The sequence below is a fragment of the Zootermopsis nevadensis genome, unplaced genomic scaffold, assembly GCF_977971745.1.
Source record: "Zootermopsis nevadensis isolate Lab colony 2312 unplaced genomic scaffold, Znev_1.0 Znev_ptg000031l, whole genome shotgun sequence".
Lineage (NCBI taxonomy): Eukaryota > Metazoa > Arthropoda > Insecta > Blattodea > Termopsidae > Zootermopsis > Zootermopsis nevadensis.
Window position 1 is genome coordinate 6,943,425 of NW_028259163.1, and position 24,615 is coordinate 6,968,039.

General features: G+C 36.6%; 2 protein-coding genes and 1 pseudogene across 2 annotated transcripts in view; 1 reads left to right on the top strand and 2 right to left on the bottom strand.

The window, feature by feature from the left end:
- Positions 1-24,615, bottom strand: part of LOC147872051 (eukaryotic translation initiation factor 4 gamma 1-like) — a 164,880-nt gene that overhangs the window by 60,258 nt on the left and 80,007 nt on the right. The gene's annotated exons all lie outside the window — the stretch shown is intronic.
- Positions 1,993-14,645, top strand: LOC147872054 (ankyrin repeat and LEM domain-containing protein 2-like). Its single transcript, XM_087359267.1, has 10 exons — positions 1,993-2,260; positions 2,986-3,323; positions 5,085-5,396; positions 6,379-6,531; positions 7,394-7,614; positions 8,403-9,013; positions 9,989-10,159; positions 11,083-11,227; positions 11,651-11,782; positions 12,706-14,645. Exons 1-10 carry the CDS (start codon positions 2,212-2,214, stop codon positions 12,893-12,895), a joined length of 2,322 nt encoding a protein of 773 aa, XP_087215393.1. The 5' UTR covers positions 1,993-2,211; the 3' UTR covers positions 12,896-14,645.
- On the bottom strand, positions 20,644-21,837 carry LOC147872055 (DNA/RNA-binding protein KIN17 pseudogene; annotated as a pseudogene).

Below are 24,615 nucleotides of genomic sequence, written 5' to 3' on the forward strand. Positions count from 1 at the left end.
TATTTTACTATTATTTATAACGTTTTACAATGTATCTCGTACTGATTCTTATACTAAATCATAATTCTCACATCGCTGATTTTGAATAAAAATTATAAATACGGTCATCTCTGCAATTACGTGAGTCTCGTTAACGCGAATTTGCTCCAATGAGATTGAAGAATCGGCAACAGCTGTTTGTGAAATATAAACTTTTGCATATTCTTATGCAATTTCATTCCTGGCACTTTAAACTTTCAAAGGACTAATTTAATCTCTGCGGAGGTACCGGTGTTATTTTTACTACGCGATTTTCTATAGGTCGGCGTCTTACATGAATGCAACTGTCGCATAACAGCAGAGATGACTGTACACATCAGTCACATGAAATAATCGCAGTCAATCGCGGGGACCAACGAATTGCCGATTGTAAGTGTATAAAATATATTTTTTTAAATTCCCTTTATTTTATTTACGTTATTTCAGAGCTTTAAATGTAATGCCATTATATTACTCGTGAATGTTTGGGTGCTGGGAACGCATGTCGTTGACTTCGCATTTGTTTAAATTATAAAAGAGTTTCAATTTATGCCGGTTCGTCCAGGAACGCATCCCCGGCGTGAATCGAGGGCTACGTGTTATTGCTTTGAATTTCACTGGGCATTGCTAGTAGAGACATAAATGCGAGCTGTTGTGGCCAAAAGCCATAAAATTAGGAAATTCAAGTCTGATAATAGAATCCACAGACATTCTGGCAGTGGATTCATGAGAGCTGTTGTAATCGAAGTGAGACTAGTTATCGCTACTTCAGTTTGCATAGGTTAGGACATTCAAAATGTAAAACAACTTGAAAAGGGGATGTGAACCGATGGCATGTGTAGGACTAGACGTGCCCAAATTCTTGCCAAAAGTACATAAAGTCAGTGTTGGGAGGTAGCCATGAAGGGGAGAGCTGGCTGCCTTGTGATACCAGGTGAAGGAAAGAGGACCATGGGACCCAAGTCAAGCTGCTGGTTGCTAACCATTCTGATGTGCCATGCAAATAGAATTGGATCCACCGATTATGGCCCCTGACCTTGTACGGAGTGCCCAGTATGCGGACCACTCAATGAAGGAAGGAAGGAAGGAGTTTCTGTCGGTCAGTACAGTCTGTGTCAGTGCTGTGTTAACAACATGCCACCTGTTCGTTCAATCTCCTTTCTGGTCATTGATAACGCCTCGTATCACAACACTCAGACAGACAAAACCCAGCGACGTCTTAATCAAAGAAGGACGAAATGAAAGCCTGGCTATTGGAGTAACACTGAAGACTATTATGGCGCTTATTATTAATTGTACGACATGTTTCGATGTTTTATGACATCATCTTCAGGTTTATACCGTCGTTTTTATCATTTTAAAACTATTATATATTTTGATGCAATGCATTTATTGATTTATAGGTATAATTGTAGATTTTTCTGTCTTCATAATGCTCTGCATGTCTGTAGTTAGACGTTCATTTTCTGTGAAATTAAAGTCCAATTTTCTATAATGAAATGAGCATGGATAAAAGCGCCATAATATAACATAATATAACTTATTGTAATATTTTATACTACAGATATTATAGTGTTATATAAATTTTAACAACAACATTTTAAAAAAGTTTGTGTGCGGACTGTGATAATAAAAATATATATTTATAACATTTAGTTTTTTACTTATGAGTTATTTTGCAATAAATCAATATTGTACAGTTATGTTTTCAGTTCTTTGTTTGTTTGCTTTTGTATTGTAATGTCTGCTCACTGCTGTGAGAACCTCATATATGCAATTAATTCACTCCTTCACACTTTTATAAGCTCCTGTACTTAATCCTTCATTAGCATATGAATGCCCAAGTACTGAATCAATTGCACTCAAGCCGTGAGAACCTTAGATTTCATCAGGCATGATGTATATACTACCAAAGAAAATAGCAATGGTGTCTATCATCCCGAGGTTGGTAGGTCTCTGTGGTTGGTATTAGTAATTGCATCATAACGGAAAAACAGTTGAATTCGAGTTTTATAAAGCTTCTGCTTTGATTTAACGTCTTCCTACCTTGACTCCTTTGAAGTTCTTGTTTTAAGAAGGGTTTTATGAAAGTTATGTGTACAGTAGATTTCTATATTTAAACGCAACGTTTTATATGTGAAGGACGCGGCAATTTCGAAACAAAAATTTTGTGATACTGCTAATTGTGAAGAAATGTATTACGGTGTAAATATACCTAGTGACACTGTCTTGGAATCTGATGGTAAGTAGTAAAATATAATCATAAATGAATATGCATTCGAAAGTTAGTTTTAAGATTTTGAATTGTAGATATAGTTTATTTACATTCCACGGATAATAATATAAGTACAGAACTTATATATGAACTTATGAATTTTAAATACAAGAACTAAACTACATAGCACAACAACCCAGAAGACAGAAATCTTCATTCTCACCGCTGTGAAACCTCAAATCTTGCAACGAAACCTTATTTACATATAGATATACCTAAAGGTTAAGAATTGTCAACAGAGGTAAAATCATCTACAGAGTAGGAGTGAGTTAAGAGGTAATGCAGACTTGATTACTTTTATATTATGATTTAAACTCTTAATTGTATGTGGAAGATTATTGAATGACTTGATACCTGTATAATATACTCCTTCTTGATATGTAGTGAGGTTAGGATTTGGCATTTGAAGGTCATATTTACATATTATGTTTAAATTGTGTGCATATTTATTTCTTTGAAATTTGTCCAAGTTTTTCACCATAAATGATAGTAAGGAGAGTATTTATTCACTTGCAAATGAAAGTGTAGAAAATTTTCTAACTAATTTTCTACAAGAGCCTCTGCTTTTAAAACCTGTCATTATTTTAATTATTTTCTTTTGGATGTAAAATAGGTAATTACTGTCTGTTGAATTTCCATTGACAGATTTATGCAGCATTTGTATATATAAACATTTTTGCTTCATTTTTCAGACACTCTGCATGTCTATAATGACAAATCAGAAGCACTGAAAATTGTGAAAAAATACAAGGAAGCGAGGTTTAATTCCTTTAAGACAAGACAGGAGGCTGTGAAATTTGCAGTTCAACGACCTGAAGTTGCAGTTCCCATATCTGTGTTATCAGAAAATTTAGAAACCAGCAGTCCTGTAATAGGTGAAAAACCAAGTCCTTTCAGAGCACCTAAATCACAGGATTTGGTTTGGCTGAGGAAAGTGATAGAATGTGGTGACACTCATACATTCACAAATACCATCTGGTATAATCCTCGTTACCTAGTGAGTAGTGGAGATACTCCAGCCATTCTTCAGGTATGCAGGTTGCTTTCTTATAAGTAGTTTTGAAATGTATGTGTTAGTATTCTACATAGAATTCCTAACTCGGTCATCACTGATTTTAATGCTCTTTTCATACACAAAAAATAAATCAGACTGCCCTACCAAAACATTCTGTGCAATAAAATGGTTTCACAACATTAAGAGTGAGCATCAGAAGCAGGGATTTTGAAGTTAGGTGTTTCTTTTATTTTTATATGTGTAGTTGGGAGCCATCTATGAATGACTAAATGAAATCCAGGCTCTTGTATGGGCGATTATATACAGAAACCATGCTTGTTAAAAAAATTTAAGTCCATGGGTTAAGATAGGGTTATGAAAACTGGCATGAGTAATGTTTTTGTTTTTTTTCCCTCTGTTATTTGTGTGTTCAAGATACAGGCTTGTTATTTTGTATTTTTTATAATTATGTAAAAAACCAATTTAGCTTATGTATATATCACAGAGAACTTAAACAAAAATTATCTGGTGTTGATATTTCCCCAAGGTTTCGTTAATACATTCAAAGGAATGTGTTAGAATTGCATAAGAAAATAAAGAGAAGAGAAACTTGATTATACTATTGCAAGATTAGAGCATTTGTCAAGAAATCACTGGTATATCTAGTCTAGCAATAGGATGTTTCAGTCTTCTTGGCAAGAACTGCTATAAAGTTAATGAAACTTCACCTTTTTCTGTAACAACCACGAGACCCAGCTATAATAATACATTTTTGCAACTGGTTTATCCAGACAATGAATGAAGATTCACTGACCCACAAGTATTGTTTTTTACTGACAAAGCCTGGTTTTTCTTAATTGGACATATGAACACACAAAATAACTGATTCTGGTGCTCAAAATACCCTGGAGTCCTTCATTATATTTCTGCTTCAAAATCGAGAAGTTGGTGTTTGATGTGGAATCAGTGTATGGTGAATAATTGTCTCAGTTTTTCTTTTATGGATAGTCTTCACTCAGGAAGTTATGTTAATTAGATTTTGAAAAGGATTTTCCTTAAGTTAACAGAAAAAAAGAAAGTGTACGGTTACTTTCAGCAGGATTCAGTAAAGGTGAACACAACTGATAACTCTGTGGCCACAGTAACTGACATGTTTGTTGAAAAATGTATTAATGAAAGTTTATAACCAACTTGTTTCCCAGACCTCACACTGTGTGATTTTTATTTATGGGGTAGCTTGAAAGACAAAGTGCATAAAATAAATCAAAGAGAATATTGAGGAAGCAATATTCAAGATTTTCCCAGCAAGCAGCAGTGTGTGAACTGGAGTGTGCTTTGCTGTGCATTTTTATTAAAATAAAAGTCAATGTTGTTCTTTGACATTTATCTTGAGATCCAAAAGTAAAACAGAGAAGAACATCCATGTTCTTCTTTGATTTCAACTCTTATGGGGATTTAAAAATTTTTCTGGGTACTTTCAACCTTAATTCCACTGGGAACTACACTAAGATGTGTCACAGTCTTTAATTTATATATTATTTATTTATTTTACGTTAGCTGTAATTTACTCTATAAACTTATAAATCATTATGCTTTGTTCTGCCTGACGGTAAAAGTGAATAATCTATTCATTATCAATAATGACCTGCAACTATAGAATATCGCTAGCAGAGAATTGTACATAATTGTCAGTTATTATTCATAAGTGATATTTAATCACTGTTACTGCACATTTACATGACAAATGATCAAATTTAAATAATTTATTTACTGTTTCTTTGTCTTTTCCAGGTTTAGGAAGGCTCACGGTATAACGCAATGCATGTAGCAGCCAAGGCTTGTGACGCACAAATATGTGATCTAATTCTACAGACAGTGAGCAATGTTGCATTTATTCAGTTGCTGTATGGAGATGATGATGCTGCCAACTGTGAGGACCGAGCTCGTATCTTGTTGGATCTTTACCTGAATACTCCTGATAAGGCCCTGAATGAGACTCCGATACATTTTGCAGTTAAATTGGGAGCTCTTTCAGTTGTAGATGTATTGGTGTCTTATCCACAATGTGATAGACATGCGAGGAATAAATATGGACAAACACCAAGAGATGCAAGTAACATGTATTTTCATTATCATATATACATCACAGTATTCTTCAGGAGTGAGTACTTGGTATAAAATATTTATGTTATTCTCTGTGCTTCAACTAAGAAGAATGTGATTGGTTGGTAATGTAGTATGATGGGAGAATCAAGAAATATGTACAAAGTTTTGTTTGGGAAACCGTAAGACAAGAGGTCAAGGCATAGTTGGAAGTTGGTCAAAAGTATTATTTGAAAAAGTGATGGCGCATCAAATTCCACGAAATGAGGGAATTTTTTTTTGACTATTTGAATGACAGAAATTTTTAAGGAAAATTCCTCTACCTTGGAGTTAGTTGGTCCAAAATATTTCTCACTTTGTTAAAAAAGTGATAATATAACCCAGAAATTTATTTCACACCCAGTGTTATTGATTTTCATAAAACATTAAATTAAGTATATCATAAAGTATTTAGCACATTGACATTTTAAAATATTGTTTGTAAGAATTTGTGAAGGCCTTTCTTTTAGAGTTTTACCAAGGATCTCATTTACGTACTTATAAACCTTTTTTTTTTCTCTACACTTTGCATAAAGTGTTTAGAGATGTCAGTGATAATGAAATTATTATATATATACAGTATATGATTCCATTTTAAAGTTTAGAAATTTGATATAATTGAATGTGATGTGACGATAATTATGAATTGTGAATAGATAAGAGTCTGTCATGGCTTATGTCAGTTCCATGAAATTGCCTGGAGAGACTCACAAACAGAAAAATGACAATCCAGATAGTCATTAGACTGGTCAAGATTCAAACTAGCTAACCTCCCTAATACAAATGTGGAGTGCTGCCAGAGGACCAGTCTGCTTGCTGAGATGTAGGATTTTACATAGCTGAAACAATTAAAATAGTGTGGCTACTTCCTGTAACCCGTTATATGTACATAACGTTATTTCTATCTTACTTACCATACTCATGATTTCTCCTTCTTCTTTTTTTCCAGGTTATCTGCAGTCGTGTTTCCTCTCCAGATGAAAGTCTAAGGCAAAAACTGTCAAATTTACTGGATGAGATGTTTTATGTTCCTGTACTTAGATCAGAGGATAATTCTGTACAGCCTACTGTTGGTGATCCATTCTCTCCTGCTTGCCCTCTGGTTGGTAATAAATTGTTTTTACACATGTATTCACTATGCAGGGTCCTGTCGAGAAATTTAAATTAGTCAGAGAATTCTCTCATATCAGAGCACGTAGTTTTCAAAGTGAAGCTGAGACAATTCAGGGTGTTCACAGGATGTCTGGAGATTCATTTCTAGCAGGAATGTTGACAGTTACTTCTGTTACCATGTTTAGACCCCACACACTGCTTATTTGATGGATGCAAGGAGGTTTATATGTTCTGTCTCATGTATTGTGTGTGTACTTCATATGTAACCAAAACTATCAAATATAACAGTTTGTAAAATCTTTTACTTAACGTGAAATGTTTTGTCACAATTTTTTTTTCGTCATCATATTGCCTCGCATTGAAGAGTACAGATTAAATGTGTTCCTCTCATAACACCTTGATTAAACCTTTTTTGAATTTTTTTGTAGATGTTCTGTTTTTATGTGCTTAATAGCTGTTTTCCATTATTTAATTGTATCTTGACTTTATTATATTTTGAATGCCTTCTGAATTTATTTGTCTTTGTGTTTCAGTTTTCAGTTCTATAGGAAATAATCTAGGGACTGTGTCCTTTTAGGTAGGGTGATCGCCATACACCACCTACTGTTGTCCCCTTGGTCCATTCTTGATCAAGGAGACTGGGCTCCATGAGCTGACAGTGCATATATATCTATACTACACCCACCCAATCACCAATGAAATCAACCTGTCAGTCTCTGGTGTTGGAGGCAGACACAGTCTGTGAAATGCAGAAAATTAACTTCATACAAACATGGCTCGTCATCAGAGGAGACGTCATTCTATTAATTTACTGTTTGTTCTAAAATGTTTCTAAAATGTTTATTCATCAGGTATTAAAAGCTGATCCACTTAATGGAAGGATGGAAATCCGGGCTTATGCAGGACCAATGAATCATGAAAAAGCAATCGTGTTCCTGAAGAAGTGGAAGACTCCTCCTCGGATGCCTCGGACTCCAAAGCAGAATGCCTGCAGACAGGCATATACAGGAAGTCTGAGTTGTCATGCATTTAGACTGCTGGATGTTGAGAAAGGATTAGAAAGAGTTGGCAGGTGGGAGATACGGACGACTTCAAGCTTATGTTTCTTTCACTTTGCTTTAGTGAGACACTGTTTGCCCAAATCTAAGTGGTTCTTGAAGTCAGAGCTTCAAATATAGAAATTATTTTACTCAACAAACAGTTATATTCTTATGTATTATAAGATAAATGCACCATGAGCTGAGAAAGGGCAAGAGTATTTGGTGCCCCATATGAACCTTTAGCCTTGCACGTCCCAGTTAACCTCTAAAACCGAATATTGTGCATATGTAATTTCAAATGAAGTTTAGATTATGAAGCAAAATGATATGTTACTGTTACTGAATGTATAGATTTTAAAATTTAGAACCTCACGAGGCAGTCTGTTTGACAGGAAAATGCTGACTCCACTACTCACACATCAGCCAATCATAAGTAATATCAAGCATTGTTGATGGTAAATTACAAGGCCATTTATTCTTTCCTTCCATTTTATCTTTCTGTATTTAGATGCGTGTTTTATTCTACTTTATGCTGTTTCTCTGCCTCTTATTATTCATTCAGTTTTGTTGACAGTGTTCCTCAGTTTTTCCATATAAAAATAATGGGATGCAAGAAAATGTTTTTACTATTTTCAGATGAAATAATATTAGTATATTTGTTTTAGTAGTAGAATGGTGTCCTGCTCAAACAGTTTCAGTTAGTAGCTTGATGTTATTGGCCAAAGAAAATGTTGACCATGAAGCATAATGCAAAGGAAGAAAATATCTGCTTTACTTTGCCCAAAAGTATAATATATTTTGTGCCTGTGATTTCTTACAGGGACCTGGCTGAGGAATTCAGGGTTGGTTGGAATGAATATTGGCCATTTCTTGATACATTTACAAATTTGGCCTCTGAGGATGGGCTTCAGAAACTTGAGGCTTATCTCAAGAACAGATTTGAGGAGGCTGCACAGAAACCATATTCAACCAAGGAGTGTTATGATAGTTCAGAATGTGTAGTGAATGGTTGTGTATCATCTTTAACAGAGTATAGTGAAAATCAGTCAGTTGATGATGAGATTAGTCCAGTGTCAAATCTGTGCCTTGCTTTTAAAGCGTGCAGTCTGTCTGACACCAGTCCAGTTAAACCACTAGTAGAGAATGCCAAGTATATTCTTTGCGCCTTAGAAATACAAGGAAATGGTAAAGACACAGACAAAACCAGTGGTGCTAAGAAAGATATCCATGTCCGAACAGAAGAAGAATGTATGAGGATTTGGTCTGATGCTTCACAGTGCTTATGCTTCAGACAAAATCATAATTTTATGAGAAATGCTAGGAAAGGTTGGTCCTTCAAGAGAAATCATGTGCGGTCTACATCTGACAAAGCTAACACACAATCTTCATCAGATGGAATTACAAGACGACTTACATTTGTAGAAGATAATGGTGAGTGCATATTTGTTACGTTGTTTGCATAAAATAAATGTCATGGTGTGTTGGTCTGTAGAATTTAATTTTATTTATTATTTGTAGAAATTATATTAGTTTATGTAAGGTACCTTTATTCCACCTTAAAAATGTAGTGATACTCGGGGATTAACAAAGCACTGAAAATAAATATATATCCATCATTATTTCAGTTCCATCTAGTGATAATTCTTCATTATTTGAACCCCTGAACTAAAGTAAGTAAATGCTGAATGTGACTAAAAATTGTTTATGTATGTATGTATTTATTTATTTGTGGTTTATTTAATGATACTGTCAGTAGTTGAGATTACTTAGCATCAAATGATGAGATGAGTAATGAATAATGAATTTGAAAGGATATGGAAGAAGGTGGACATGGTCTGATCCCAGAATTTGCAGGGAAGTCCTGAGTAAAACCATGAAGAACCTTAGGATAACTAGTCTCCAGGCTAAGATTTAAATCATATGCCCCAAATATGAAGCAGGAGAATTACAGATTTTTTGTTGGAATCAGTTCGTGTGATGTAGGTTGAAGTCTTTGACACTCCCAAATGTAACTGAGCGACCTTTGTAACAAATCAAATTTTTATCCATTCACGCCTATACTCGCTGCATATACTGGTCTCTTTCTTGAAAACATAAGTCCTCCAAGTGTTAGGGTTTCCAGTGAGTGGAGTTTGTAGAATCAATTTGTTCTTGAAAAATCATACAAGTTTAGAATGTCTAAAAAGAGATTTTTAGCAGTACCAATATTTTACTTCTGTAGATGGTGCTGTGAATGCTGTAAATACCATTTCATTCTATTCTTCTTCTGTGACACTCAGGGGATTTTAGACAATATAATTACTGTTACAATTGATCTCCTTCCTCATATTCATTATTGTTGATCCTATTAGCATATTGTACATTATAATAAATAATGAAGCTAATTAATTATGTACTTTCCACTAGATTCTGACCAGCAGTGTGATAGTACAAGAATTAGTGAGATGGAAGGTTCCATTCATGAAACACACTGTAATCTGAAAGTGAGCAGCTTTAAAAAGAGACAGACATATAATTCAGAAACTAATAAGTTACATAAAATGACACACATATCATCAGGTGGTGAGTTTTCAGAAGGTAAGATTTCTGATGTGTGTTTTTATGTACATGTCTTTTTAAAATGTGAATTTATGCTAATATAAGTGCTGGAGACTGAATATTGTATGGTGCAGCGTTTCTCAACCTGTGGTATGCGAACTAAGTAAGAAAAGCAGAAGATAATATTAACATAAATAATATTTCCCTGAACGAATTTGGTTAGTGGTACTTTTAGTGTGTTAAATTAGAATTAGTGGTATGCCGGCGAAAAAGGGTAAGAACCCCTGGTTTAGTGGAATACAGGGCTAGTCTAAGTGATGTTCACGATATGAAAGAAATAATACGTTCAATGAAATTCAGATGCACAAAATTGGTACCAATGGAAAGAGAAACTCTCCAAGTTTTGTTTCAGTACATCACAGGTGTTCAATGCGAGCCCCCTTGGTAACTCGGCACACATCCAGCCTGTAGTCGAGTTCCTCCCAGACACGTTGCAGCATATCATGATCGATTGCTGTAATGGCTTCTGGCAAGGTCTGTGGTGAGGGTGGCACGAAGAATATCTTTGATGAACTCCTACAGAAAAAAATCACAGGGCGTCAGGTCCGGTGAATGTGGAAATCCAGGACACAAAAGGCTCCTCTGCCTTCGTTGGCAGTAATTTTCTGTCATATCGCCCCTGGCGGCGAACAGTGTTACTATGCGGCCGCGAAGTATACCAACATAAACTTGGAGAGTTTCTCTTTCCATCGGTACCAATTTTGTGCATCTGAATTTCATTAAACGTGAGTAACGTGTTTCAAATCGGGAACATCATTTAGACTAGCCCTGTATAAAGACCTGAAGGGACTAGCTGTAATTTACAGAATGTAGGGGTTCTGACCATATAATTTTATGAAATGTATAGATGGTAGCCTCTAACAGATCATGTCTTATGCATGTGAGTTTTATTTGTATTCCAGATGATGATGATGATGAATATTTCACACCACCATCAACACCTGCAAAACTCAGCAGAAATGAAGTACATTCATACTGCGATGATGATGATGACGATGACGCTGAAATGTTAACACCAGACGAATGGCCAGATGTTTTTATACAAGGGTAAATACTGAATGTCACATAAAGCAAAGAGTAGAATAATTTGTCTACCCACTACTGCTGCTACATTTATTTAACCAAAATGTTGGGGAAAGTTTTTTTGCCAGCTGCATAGAATTCATATTTGCCTGGTCAGCAGTTCGTCAATCATGAAATCTTTATCTGACAGTGAAGTACCCAAACACACTAATTGTTACCTAATTTTTGTAGACAGTAAAATTTTAATCACTTAAAGTGCTAGAAGCTGTGTTTTGTTGTTTCCTCATCTTGTAATTTTCAAACGCCTGTGCTGCCATGTAGTCTTATATGTGGTTAGCAACATTTAGATCTAATGATGAAAAATCTGTAACCACCTTAAAGAGTGCCCAGAATACTAAGTATATGAGCACAAAATAGTCTTATTGAAATATAATTTTTTTTTTCTAGTGACTCACCTACCAAGTTGGATGCCACTGTAATGCAGGCATTGGATGGCTTAAATATAGACCCTATAGAATATCCTAACATTTATAGATGGCGACATTTGGTTTTGCTGTACTCTGAAAGTGTGAGAGCCATGTAAGTAATGTGTCTAATGTAAATAAAATTAGTCAGTAATAAATCAAAATGACATTTACGATAATTCCAACTTTTATGGTTCCCAGAAAATTTAACATTAAATTTTTGTATGTACTGCATTTTCCATGGACAATCCATAGTACTCTATGTTGTATGAAGTGTACAAGTTCAATTTGTTGTCCATTGTTTGTATTTGTATTATCTTTGTACACAATATTAATTAAATTAAAAAAGAATTATGAACATGTTCCTAGCCATCCATAGTATTTCATCTGTTTTCACTTTCAAACTAAATAGTAAATATCTTGTTTGGAATGTTCATGTGGAAATGGATTGTTAAATTGTGTAATTATGCTTACAAGATAATGGTTTTAGCTTTAATAATATTTCTGTTATGTTCCACTTTGAAGTTTCTGATTGTTAAATTGATTTAATATTTTTCTTGTATTTCGATAAACACAGAAAGTTTTGTAAAACTCCTTTTTGTCAGAGTAGAGTTTCTCGTATGTGCATATGGATAATAAGAAGAAGACATGTATAAAGTGAAGCTTTCATGATAGACTCTCAGGTTACAAGCCGTGTCAGGTGGCTGAATGGTGAATGAACCATATTTTCTGCGAACATTGTGAGAGAAATCTGTGTTCTCATCCTCAGGGCTCAGATTTGTTACGCAGCAGCCTTGAGGATGAGAGCAGGGGTTGTTTTCGAAACGTTGGCAGAAGATATGGTCTATTCACCATTCAGCCACCTGACGCGGCTTGTAACCCGAGTCTTTCATCAACAAGAAGACATGTTTTTCAAATTTTAAATAAATGTCTATGGAAAATAAAGTTGAATTACAAAGAAGTGGAAATGGTGGACAGAATTTGTCAATGGACATTAAGAAGGTAAAACATTTTAATTATATGTCTTGTAACTTTCAGATGGTCCAGTCCTCTTCCTTCGAGGCCTAAAGAAAGAACTAGAATGCTTCAGACACCTGTCGCAGATTCTTCACAATACCAAAAAGGTATGCAGTCTTCCACTCCTCCACAGGCATGGCACAAAATTACAGGATCATATTCACCATTAAGTCATCAGCGGTTGGAAAGAAAAATGCTTATGAAATTCTAATAGCCTACATTTTATAATTAGAAATATGTTTATCTATATCTAGATGTAGTAAATTCTGATGTTTGTTAAATTTGTATTATCAGATATTAGAACATTTTAATGCAATGGATAGTTTATTATGTAGGAAGCACATGTGGGATATTTTCACATGATCTTAAAATTTTATGCAGGTAAGGAATAAAAGATTCTTAAAAGAATAAGAATAAGAAGAAGAATTGATCAGTAAAGGAAGTCAGCAATAAGAGTATTTCTTAAAAAAAATTTCTCAAATAGAGATAATTCCATATGTTCACAAATTAAACTTTAGGCTTCTTGGACGTAGGACCCAGTGATTCATTCACCTTTTTTGTCTCAATTTACTGTATAATTTTTCTTGTCATTATATTATTATCAATAATGACCTGCAATTATAGAATATCGCTAGCAGAGAATTGTACATGATTGTCAGTTATTATTCATAAGCGATATTTAATCACTATTACTGCACATTTACATGATGAATGATCAAATTTAAATAGTTTATTTACTCATTTACGTGCATATAAACCTTTTTTTCTCTACACTTTGCATAAAGTGTTTAGAGAGGTCAGTGATAATGAAATTATAAATACTGTACAGTATATGGTTCCATTTTAAAGTTTAGAAATTTTATATAATTAGGCATACGTGGAAGTTGGTCAAAAGTATTATATGAAAAAGTGATGGCCCATGAAATGAGGGAATTTTTTGACTACCAGAATCAGTTATTTTGTGTGTTCATATGTCCAATTAAGTAAAACCAGGCTTTGTCAGTAAAGAACAATACTTGTGGGTCAGTGAATCTTCATTCATTGTCTGGATAAACCAGTTGCATAAATGTTTTATTATAGCTGGGTCTCGTGGTGAAGTTTCATTAATTTTATAGCAGTTCTTGCCAAGAAGACTGAAACATCTTATTGCTAGACTAGATAGAATGCTAAATTTAATTAGGTACTACTTCTACTTTAGATAGCTTATTGGTTTTTATACAATAGTCTTGTTTGGTCTAAATTGGAGTATGGATCTGTTACTTGGAATTCTATTACTTCCACTGATTCTACCAAAGTTGAAAGAATTCAAAGGAAATTTGCTGCTTTATGTCACGCCAGATTTTTTAATGGCCTAAGTGACTATAATTATGAAGACGTTTCAGTGAGGATAAATTTTCTTTGACTGCACCTGCGGAGGAGCCATCTTGATGCTCTCTTTCTCATTAATATATTTAAAGGTAAAATTTGCTGCCCATCCGTTTTGGATTCAGTTTCTTTGTGCGTACCCTCCGATCCATTAGGGACTACTTCTCGTTTCTTTGTTTATCATAGTCTTAAAGCTAGTTCCTTGTTTAGGTGTGCTTCTGCTGCGAATGCAGTCTGTCAGCGCATCAACATTTTTAACAAGGAGAATATTTTTCTTCGGCATTTTATTTAGCCAATTTCCTTTTCTTTTATTTTTTCTTTTACTAAAGTTTCATTTTGTATGTATTATTTATATTTAACTGTTTTTAATTTAATTATTATATACCTAGGCATATTATTCAGCTCATTTGCTTGTTGATTATTTTGTAACAAATTAATGAATTGATATATTATCATTATTATATTGTACATCTATATATTTAGTTTATTGTTTGTTTGTTTTTGTATTGTTATGTTTATGTTTATTGTTAGTGCTTGGCTGTTATTGGCCTCTTTTGGATGTTGCCAAGCACTCTAATAAATGAAATGAATTATTATTATTATTATTATTATTATTATTACATTACTCCTACTTTGCACACTTTCGTAAATTAGTTAAGGCTACCATTAAGTCTGATAGGCGGCGGTGGTTAAAGTCTGTTGATGACAGTCTTAAAACTCACCCTCAGCATTTTTGGAAACACGTTTCAAATTTCAAAAGAAAAGATAACTCCTTCATTCAGCTAAAAATTTGTGATCAGTTTGTCAGTGACCCGAAACACATTGCTGATGAATTTGCTACGCATTTTGAATCAATTTTTAACACTTCTTGCCAGTCCGTCACTCCTACCGATACTTTTACTTCTGATTTTTTGCCCGCCGCTCCTATCTCTCGTGCTGAAGTTAGCAAGGCGATCAAGCGCCTCAGACCCTCAAAGTGTGTGGGGTTAGATGGAATTCCTTCGTTAGTAATTAAGGGTTTTTCTGATATTTTCACTCCCTTATTAACCTATATTTTTAATTTAAGTGTAACTAGTGCCACCTTTCCGTCCCTGTGGAAAGAAACAGCTGTTGTTCCTGTGTTTAAAAAAGGCAACAGTTCCATTGTTAGTAATTATAGACCCATCTCTATTCTTAATAACTTTTCAAAAATATTTGAATTTATTGTCTATGATCATTTGCAAAAAAATTTTAAGTACAGCTTAAATCCCTCAAAGCATGGTTTTCGTAAATTTAATTGCACAGCAACAAATTTGGTTACTTACCTTAATTCCGTTTTACCTTCAGTTAGTACTCAAGGACAAACAGATTCGGTATACTTTGATCTTACTAAAGCATTTGACTTAGTCCCTCATAGTATTCTTCTTGGGAAACTTAGAAACTTTCGACTATCACCCAGTTATGTTGATTGGTTCCATAGTTATCTTTCTGACAGACAATCTTTTGTTCGTGTATCTGGAACTCTTTCCTATCCTTATCGTGTTAAGTGTGGAGTGCCTCAGGGTTCCACCCTAGGCCCCTTACTTTTTAATATATTCATTAATGACATCTGCGACTCCATACATAATTCACAGTGCCTTTTATTTGCTGATGACTTAGAGATGTATCGGAGTATCAGCAATGTTGATGACTGCAAACTGTTGCAGGACGACATCCATTCAGTGCAAAATTGGTGTCTTGTGAATGGGATGCAACTTAATTTAAGTAAAACGACTGTTATATCATTCACCCGGAAGACAAACAGTATTTATTTTAATTACAAATTGTGTAAGAACCTGGTGGCACGCTCCCATTGTGTTAAAGATCTCGGTGTTCTACTGGACTGTAAGCTCTATTTTCACCAGCATATCAACTATATATTATCACAGAGCTTGAAAATGCTAGGTTTGATTCGGTACATTACTTCTTCCTTCTCCACTGTTGAAAGCCTTTTGGTCTTGTACAGTACCTTAGTCCGTTCCAAAATTGAGTATGCTTCCGTTGCTTGGAACTCTATTACTAATACTGATTCCTTTAAATTGGAAAGGATTCAAAGGAAATTTGTAGATCTGTGTTACGCTAGATTCTTTAATGGCGTTTGTGCCTATAATTATGATGAAATATTAGTTAGATTAAATTTCTTATCTTTACATTTAAGGAGGAGGCTTTTGGATGCGCTTTTCCTCGTGAATATTTTTAAAGGCAAAATTAGTTGCTCATCTGTTTTTGATACAGTTAGTCTCTGCATACCTACTAGGTCTTTCAGAGACTACTCTACCTTTACTGTACAACGTAATTTCAAGGCCAGTCCCTTTGCCAGAAGTGTTTCTGCTGCCAATGCAGTCTGTAGGAGCATCGACATCTTTAACAAAGATTGCATTTTGCTTGCTGAGGTCAGTCAGTTTTTTAAACAATAATCATGGTTTTTTATTGTTTATTTAGTATGACATTTTATTGTGTATGTTGTTTGTCCAAAATTTAACTTTTTTTTAGTTTAATTATTACTTTACTTGTCTATAACATTTAGTTTTTTACTTATTAGTTATTTTGCAATAAATCAATATTGTACATTTATGTTTTCAGTTCATTGTTTGTTTGCTTTTGTATTGTAATGTCTGTATTGTTGTTAGTGCTTGGCTGTTGTCAAGCACTTTAATAAATGAATTGAATTGAAATATACAATATGTGAACTTTAACTGTTTAAATAAAACAAAGTAACTACTTAACTAAAGGAATGTATCTATTTAAGTAAACCTATTTAACCTTTTAATTACAAACTACGTAACTAAAGGGGCAGATTCATTATTTCTTCAATGAAGGACGCAAATTCAATGTTGGCCATTTCTGGATTCTGCAAAGGAAATAAACATTTGGATCAGAATAGGAACTGGAATTATGGGTAACAAGTATGGAAACACGTACAGCGAATATCTCGTGGTAGGCGATCTCTAAGGATGCAGGTTTTGAAGGAATTTGTAACGAAGCTCATGGTGAAAGACACTGAACTTATTCTAGTTGTGTGGACTTCTATGTAAATTACAGGCTTCAACCTGATTCAGCATTTTTTGGGGTGACTTCTGTTTTACCCTCTGTTTCATCTACCTGTCATAACCTGACCTGGTGTTGTAACTTTTATGCCGTGTGATTTTCATCTGCACGGAATTTACGAATCGGAGGGAGGGCCGGAAATAGGTCAAATGCAAGAATATAAAAATTACAAAGAGAACTTCAGGCTCATAGTATGCCTTCGTGGCCTATATATCATGTGTTCAGTTTATAATAAGGTAAATATAGATTTATGTAATCAATCAATTAATCATTATCTGTTAATTTCAACTGCCTGTGTAACCACTTACAAGTTGCAATACTTATGGTTTCAACAGTCTCAGAACATATTTTTGTTCTCGTCTCAGTATCGGTTACTGAATTTAGTGACTCAAAACACAAGGTTTGTGCCGTCATGCACCATTCGCTGGAATGACAGAGAACAATGGACTGTTTATTTCTCAGTGCTCTGAGTTTTTACCCAGCAATAATATTTTGTGTGATGTCTGCTTAATTTGTTGATTTGCCCCGTTCAGTGTTACGGCTTATTTTCAACAATATCAGTAGCTCGGACTACTGTTAGTGTCAAGGTTTTCATGAAGAATAGAATGTAAAAAAATACACAGGCAGTTTTTGTGTATGCTGTTCAGGAAAGGCAGCCTTAAAGTTATGTATGTAAAATTTCTCACTTATGTAGTAGCAGTAATTTTGTAGAAAAGTTTTCTGTACTTCTCTTCTGCAGAATTTTCTGTGTCAGGATTTGCCTTCTTCATTTCCCTGGTTTTTGTTAGAAAATTGAGAAGTGTGTCATGTTCATTTTGCACGTGACTTTGAATTTCTCTTATTTTGTGAATAAAATCTATACCCAGACCTGTCTGTAATGTATGAACCAAAATGTAAGAATTTGCGAACACAGAGAGAAAGGGTTTAGAGCAGAAAGACCTGTTACTATCATGAATGTACCTCACGACAAAATGAAAGTCAGAAGTTTCATCCAATATTAGGCGGTTCCTGAATTTGTCTTGAAATGTCAACTAGCAACACTTCATGGAGGGCTTTTAACAAATTATTTTCAATGGCCAGAGATGTGCCTTAGCAAAAGGTCATTCAGCAGAGGTTCATAATGTTCAAATATTCTTTACAATTACTTCTGTCAAGGGGCAACTCAGATTATTCATGACCTCTAAATGGCAGTTCTTGATCTGGCAGCAGGCAAGTCATGTGACCCATTTCAATATTTCTCAAATTTTACAAACGTTTATTAAATGCTGAACTAGTAAATGTAAGTTGGATCTCCAGAAGTTCATAATTTCTTTGGAGACTTGAACTGTACATGTTTTGCAGAAGATTCATGTTTTTCTTTTCTTTTCGTGAAGCATGTAAGTCATAAGTTTGTTAAAGGCCCCTGATATTAAAAACATTCAACTTTTTTTAAACATCAAGCATTGCCAGCAAATCAGTTTCTCTCAGATTGTTGCAAGCTGTAAACCATGGGTAAAAATGATATTGCAAAACAAAAGTTCCCAGTGTACATATTGTGTTCCTTATATTCACTCTCAGGGTTTTATATAGGTTGGTAATGTCTCCCATATTTTAATGTTTTTAGTTTCTCCATGAATTTTCTTCTTGACAATAGTTTTTCTAAAAAACATTGAATAACATTTTTATCTATTTTCCACAAACTTCAAATGGTCTTCCACTGTTTATAAACACGTAAACTTACATCACTGCAATTGTGTTTATGATATCCAGTTTGTGAGTGATTTTGGTACAGTTCACCTCTTCTTCATTTCATGTTGAGGTCAACCATTGTTGTGTTTAAAAGAATGGTAAAGACCTTTCTTTTTCTTATATTCACAATTTTTTAATATTCTTATTTGCATTATGCAATGCCAGAGCGTGATAATTTGATTTTGCGTATTCAAATAACTTGTGTCTTTGATGTCAGCACGGAATAATTAGTTTGTAGTTCCATGATGCTGCTGTAAGTGTTGTGAATTTAGATCTTGTGTTTCAAAGTGACAAGCCAGATAATCATTATTTTATATTACGGTCATTAAATAGGACTAATTGTTTATATTTATACACAATCAAGCTGACTCCAGAGAGATGTTGGCAGAACACTGAGCTAGGTTTTCGTACCTGTATAATAAAATAAAAAGTAAAGATTGCTTGCATCATCACAACCTCAAATCCTACATAGAACGAAAGTTGACTGGTAATAAGACAAATGCAGAGGAGTGCGTTGTTAAACTGTGGGCCAAATTAAGCATGTCGTACGTAAGCGAAAAGTGATGAATATTTTGAGCCTTTCGGGTTGTTTTGGATCTCCAACAAGAACATGCATTCAGAGGCCGAAGTTTCAGTCATGTAGTGTAAGTAGCAGCGTTCATCTGTTATCTTGAGAATGTTGGAATAAAAAATGTTCCCCCACATCAGAATATTGTTACTAATTGTTTCAGTACACATACTCGTGTTTTGTGGTACCAAGTTAAAATATTCTCTCTTCCTGGTCTTTTCGAAGTGTGCATTTGCCAGTAGTGAGCGACCAGCCCACTGCCTCCGCACAATTTCTACTCAGTCCGTATTTTTGTCTGCTAGAGCCATCTAGTAGGAATCAGGAGATATGTGGCCAGCGAGTTTTGCTTACGAAACATCTCGTTCATGCTTTTTCGTGCCCTAAATCTAAGGCATGGGACCGCCGGCTTTAATTCCCCTCCGAAGGAAGTTGTGCTATGGATTCTTATCACCCTTTAAAAATCCACCGACCTTTGCCGGGTTTGAACCCGCATACCTTGGGTCCAGTGGCGACCACATTAACCACTAGTGCACTGAGGGCGACAAGTTCATTCAAATATTACTTTGCCAAAATAACAACAGAGAATTTTATGAACATGTTTTTTATTTAATATAATTCATATTTAATTAGAAACTATTTAACAATTTAAGTGGTTAACAAAATCTAAAGAATTTAACTATTTAAAAAGAACTATTTTACAAAAAATTAATAATTTAACTATTTAACAAAAACTGAACAATTTAACTATTTAAAAACAACCATTTAACAAAATATTAATAATTTAACTATTTAACAAAAACTAAACAATTTAACTATTTAAAAACAACTATTTTACAAAAATTAATAATTTAACTATTTAACAAAAACTGAACAATTTAACTATTTAAAAACAACTATTTTACAAAAAATTAATAATTCAACTATTTAACAAAAACTAAACAATTTAAATATTTAGAAACAACTATTTTACAAAAAATTAATAATTCAACTATTTAACAAAAACTAAACGATGTAACTATTTAAAAACAACTATTTTACAAAAAATTAATAATTCAACTATTTTAACAAAAACTAAACAATTTAACTTTTTAGAAACAACTATTTTAGAAAAAAATAATAATTAAATTAACAAAAACTAAACGACAGAAATCTTCATACTCACTGCTATGAAAACCTCAAATCTTACATCTTTTATGAAGTTGCACTTAATGTAACATAAAACTCTATGGCATTTACACATCTACATTATGTACTTTACAAATGTCTTCATATTCAACTTTATCAATTATTCTTCCTTTCAAACGGCCTGATGAAATTTCAATTGTTGCACAGAATTTCCTTTCATCCAATTCCTTAAGTGTAGCACTGTATCCACGGTAAGCTCCATTCACAACGCGTACAGGCCGCCCGAGTGCCGGTATCACAGTTTTAAGGTGTAACTGGTCCAGTTTCAGTTTGTGTCTACTATCGAACATGGAGACAATAGCTACATATTTGTTTAACACTTGAGTCACAACACCCTTCTTTTTGTAGTATTTGTCACCCAGAGATTTTTCTACCACTTTCACAATAATTCCTTGAACCAACCAAAAATCGTCTCTATTTGTACGTTTCTTCTTGCTCTCTTCATATTTAATAATGTCATCAAGGGCTGATGCTTTTCTTCGTTCCACCTTATTTTTATGTTCCTTTGAATCTTTGTTCTTATTTCCAGCTGAAGAAGATACTCCTTTATTATAGTCGTTTTTGAGAGTATTGCTTGACACTAGAGTTCTATTACCTTCAATTCTTTTTCCTTCCAAGTTCAAATTTACAACTATTTTATCTTCCTCAACTGGCCGCACAAATTCTGTAAAGACAGGAGCGTCACTCTTGGCACATTCTTTACCCTTCTCAATTTGCTTTTCAATAAATGCCATCATTTTCTCCTGATCATCTCTGTCCATTTTCTCCTTGCGGACAAGGGCCTCTTGCATTCCAATGGTTTCAGGATCACGATCTATGTATTGTACATACCATCCTTTTTCAGTTTCATCCACCACACACTTCCCTTCCCTTCCAAGCCATTTCACAAAGTCTGTCAATGTTTCCCACTGTGTAGAATTCATATGTAAATGGTGACGCTGCGATATATAATCCTGGTACACACGATTTGCATGAACACGCTTTGTTCCAAACTGACGTTTTAACAATTCTAAATAACCATCTTCAAATTCTTGGGAGAACTCGGCAATATATTTACCTGCGTTATTACCAAATAAAAGAAGTTGCCGCTGATGAGATTCACACATCATATGGCATTTAAAACCGTTCTTGTCACGGCACTGCTTTTCACACATCTGACAATACCATCTTAGTTTTTGCAGGCCTTTTGCTTTGATTTTATTGGAAATATACTTCGCGGTACCTATTTCAGGTTTCCCCATTTTATTTAATTATATATTTCTGATGCTTTGTGCTGTATTGCGAATTAGGGTAAACAACTCACACCTAAAAACAAATTTTCAATAGTGTATATTACCTGCTGATTGGACAAGTTCAAAACATTCTCATGCCAACACAGCTGACACCACCAAGCAGACTCGCTAAAGACTGGCGGAACGGAAGCCAACCAACCAAAGAAGCTAACTGAGGGCAGAGGCCTGCGCAAGCGCAAGCATCGTCCCTACCTAGGTGAAACCATTCCTGCGCACAAGACGCATTGCTGGAAATGGTAAACGGTCGTAATATAAGAACGGAAATTTTGCTAACGCTAACGGGGTTTCGTCGTGGCGGGAGCCTCGACCATTCAAACTGGGATTTGTTGCTGCTGATGGGAGGTTATCCTGTCAGGCAAGTTGTCGAAGGAATTTGGTTGGTTGGGTCTCTGGGGTATGAACCCAGAGGGGGAGGGGCCGTTTCGGCTGAAGGCCTCTGCGGCATGGGGGGAAGATCACTTCAGCTGATGGCCTCCATGATCGGGGGGAAGGGTGGCGGGCCGTGCCCCTATTAAGTTATACCCTGGCATTCGCCTTACAACTGAGGAAAGCACGGAAAACCTCAGTCAGGGTAGCCGAGTAGTCTAACCACTCGTTGTGCTGACTTGGCCGTCTTTTGGGGATGGCTTCGGCTGGCCTGCTGAACATCAGTCGCCCTCGGTTGCCCTTGGGTGAACTCTGGCAGCCCTCATTCGGCACGAGTGTCTTCCGAGTTGCCGAACTAAGGGGTTCCCCACACCAGCTAACCTCGAGTCAAACCTCTCAGTTAGTGCTCTGATGTGGTCGGCAAAGAAAGGGACCCCCAGATCCTCATGTATTTGCCTGTTACTAACGTACCAGGGCGCGTTAGTAACAATTCGAAGACACTTGGATTGCAGAACTTGCAGCTTCTGGACGTGGCTGTGGGCAGCTGACCTCCAGATCGGGCATGCGTAATCCATTATGGGACGGATGAGCTGCTTATAGAGTAGTACACCGTTCCTGATTGACAGGCCACTTTTCCTATTGATAAGCGGGCCTAGCACACCTAATCGTTGCGCTGCCTTCTTTCCCACTTGGTTGACGTGCGCCGACCAAGTAAGCCCGGCGTCAAGGGTGACCCCCAGATACTGCGCTGTTTTGACCCATTGGATCGGCTGTCCGAGGAACTGCACTGCTCGGGGCTGTTGGATGTGTCTTCTCGCGGAGATGAAGAGAACCGCGGTGCTCTTCGAGACGTTGATAGCAATCCTCCAGGCCCTGAGCCAGAGCTCAAGTCTACTGAGGTAGGTCTCCAGATACCTGACGAGAAGCGTTGGGCTACGGGACGTGGCTACTAGAGCCGTGTCGTCCGCGTATTGTGCTAACTCGACGTGGCGGGACGGTGTGGGTATGTCGTTGACATACAGACTGAAGAGCACAGGGGAGAGAATTCCGCCCTGCACAACTCCAGCCCGCATGGTACGACGTGTGGACGTGGCCGACTGGAAGGATGTCTGGAATGTCCGGTCAGCGAGGTAGGAAGAGATGGTTTTTACCAAGTACGACGGGAAGTTGAGGACGGTCAGTTTGTATAGGAGGCCTTGGACCCAGACTGTGTCGAAGGCTTTGGCCACGTCCAGGAAAACCGCGCCGGTTAGCCGCTTCTCATCAAGGTTTCTGTTGACCCTTTCGACGAGGCGAGCCAGCTGTAACGATGTGCTGTGTCTGGGTCGAAACCCAAACTGCTCGTCGCGCAGCAGCCCGCGTTCACTGACCTCGTGTAGGACCCTCGTTAGTAGGATTTTCTCGCAGAGTTTGCCGACCGTGTCGAGAAGACTGATGGGTCTATAGGAAGAAGGTAGCGTGGGGTCCTTCCCCGGCTTCAGTATGGACACCACTCGAGCGTGTTTCCATGCCGAGGGGAAGTGTTGCCTGCGAAGGACCGCGTTGAACACTTTCGTGAGAAAGGTTACCGCGCGTCGTGGAAGATGTTTCAGGACCCTGTTCGGTATACCGTTGGGGCCCGGAGCCTTGCCAAGCTTGAGTCCCTTGATGGCCTGGGCGACCTCCGATGGACTGGTTAATTTTGGTTCATTTACAGGGGTATACTCGTATGCTCGCATCGCGTCGTTAACCATGTCAATTGTAGTCAGGTCCGACGGGTAGTCTACCGGCTGGAACTGGACCTCAAGGCTGTCGGCTAGGGCTTCTGCCTTCTCGAGGTTCGAGAGAGCCAGTCCTCCCATCACTAAGAAGGGGGGCGACGGAGTGGGGACTCGCATCACACGCTTGGTCATTTTCCAAAGCGACTGGTCCTCGCAGTCCAAGGATTCGAGCGTGTCGCTCCACTGTTCGTTCCGCCACTCGTTGAGACGATAGGTCACCGATCTCTGGAGTCGATTGACCTGGGTCTTAAGAGCGGGGTCTCTTGTGACCTGCCATCGCCTCCTCAGCCGGTTCTTCAGGCGTATTTCATCTCGAATACTAGCGGGTAGAAGCGGTCGCCTGTCAATGCGGGGTCGAAGCTTGGGAGCGGACGCTGCTGTGGCTTCCAGGATAGCACTGGTCAGCTCCTCGACGCACTTGTCAATTTCTTCCTCGTCGTTTACCACGGGGTTCCCCGGTAGTCTGCTTTCGAGGCAAGCCTGGAATGCAGACCAGTCCATTCTCGCGAAGTCCGGGCGATCAGGCAGGTTTTGAAAGGACGATCGGCACGTGGTGTCGACGAGGACGGGCAGGTGATCTGAGCTGAGTGCGGGGCAGACA

Bases quoted from the DNA above. Each gene is read 5' to 3' on its own strand.
- LOC147872054 (XM_087359267.1), top strand. From the start codon at position 2,212: ATGTATTACGGTGTAAATATACCTAGTGACACTGTCTTGGAATCTGAT. The intron at 7,615-8,402 runs GTGGGAGATACG...GATTTCTTACAG, and splicing joins GGATTAGAAAGAGTTGGCAG to GGACCTGGCTGAGGAATTCA. The intron at 11,228-11,650 runs GTAAATACTGAA...TTTTTTTTCTAG, and splicing joins CCAGATGTTTTTATACAAGG to TGACTCACCTACCAAGTTGG.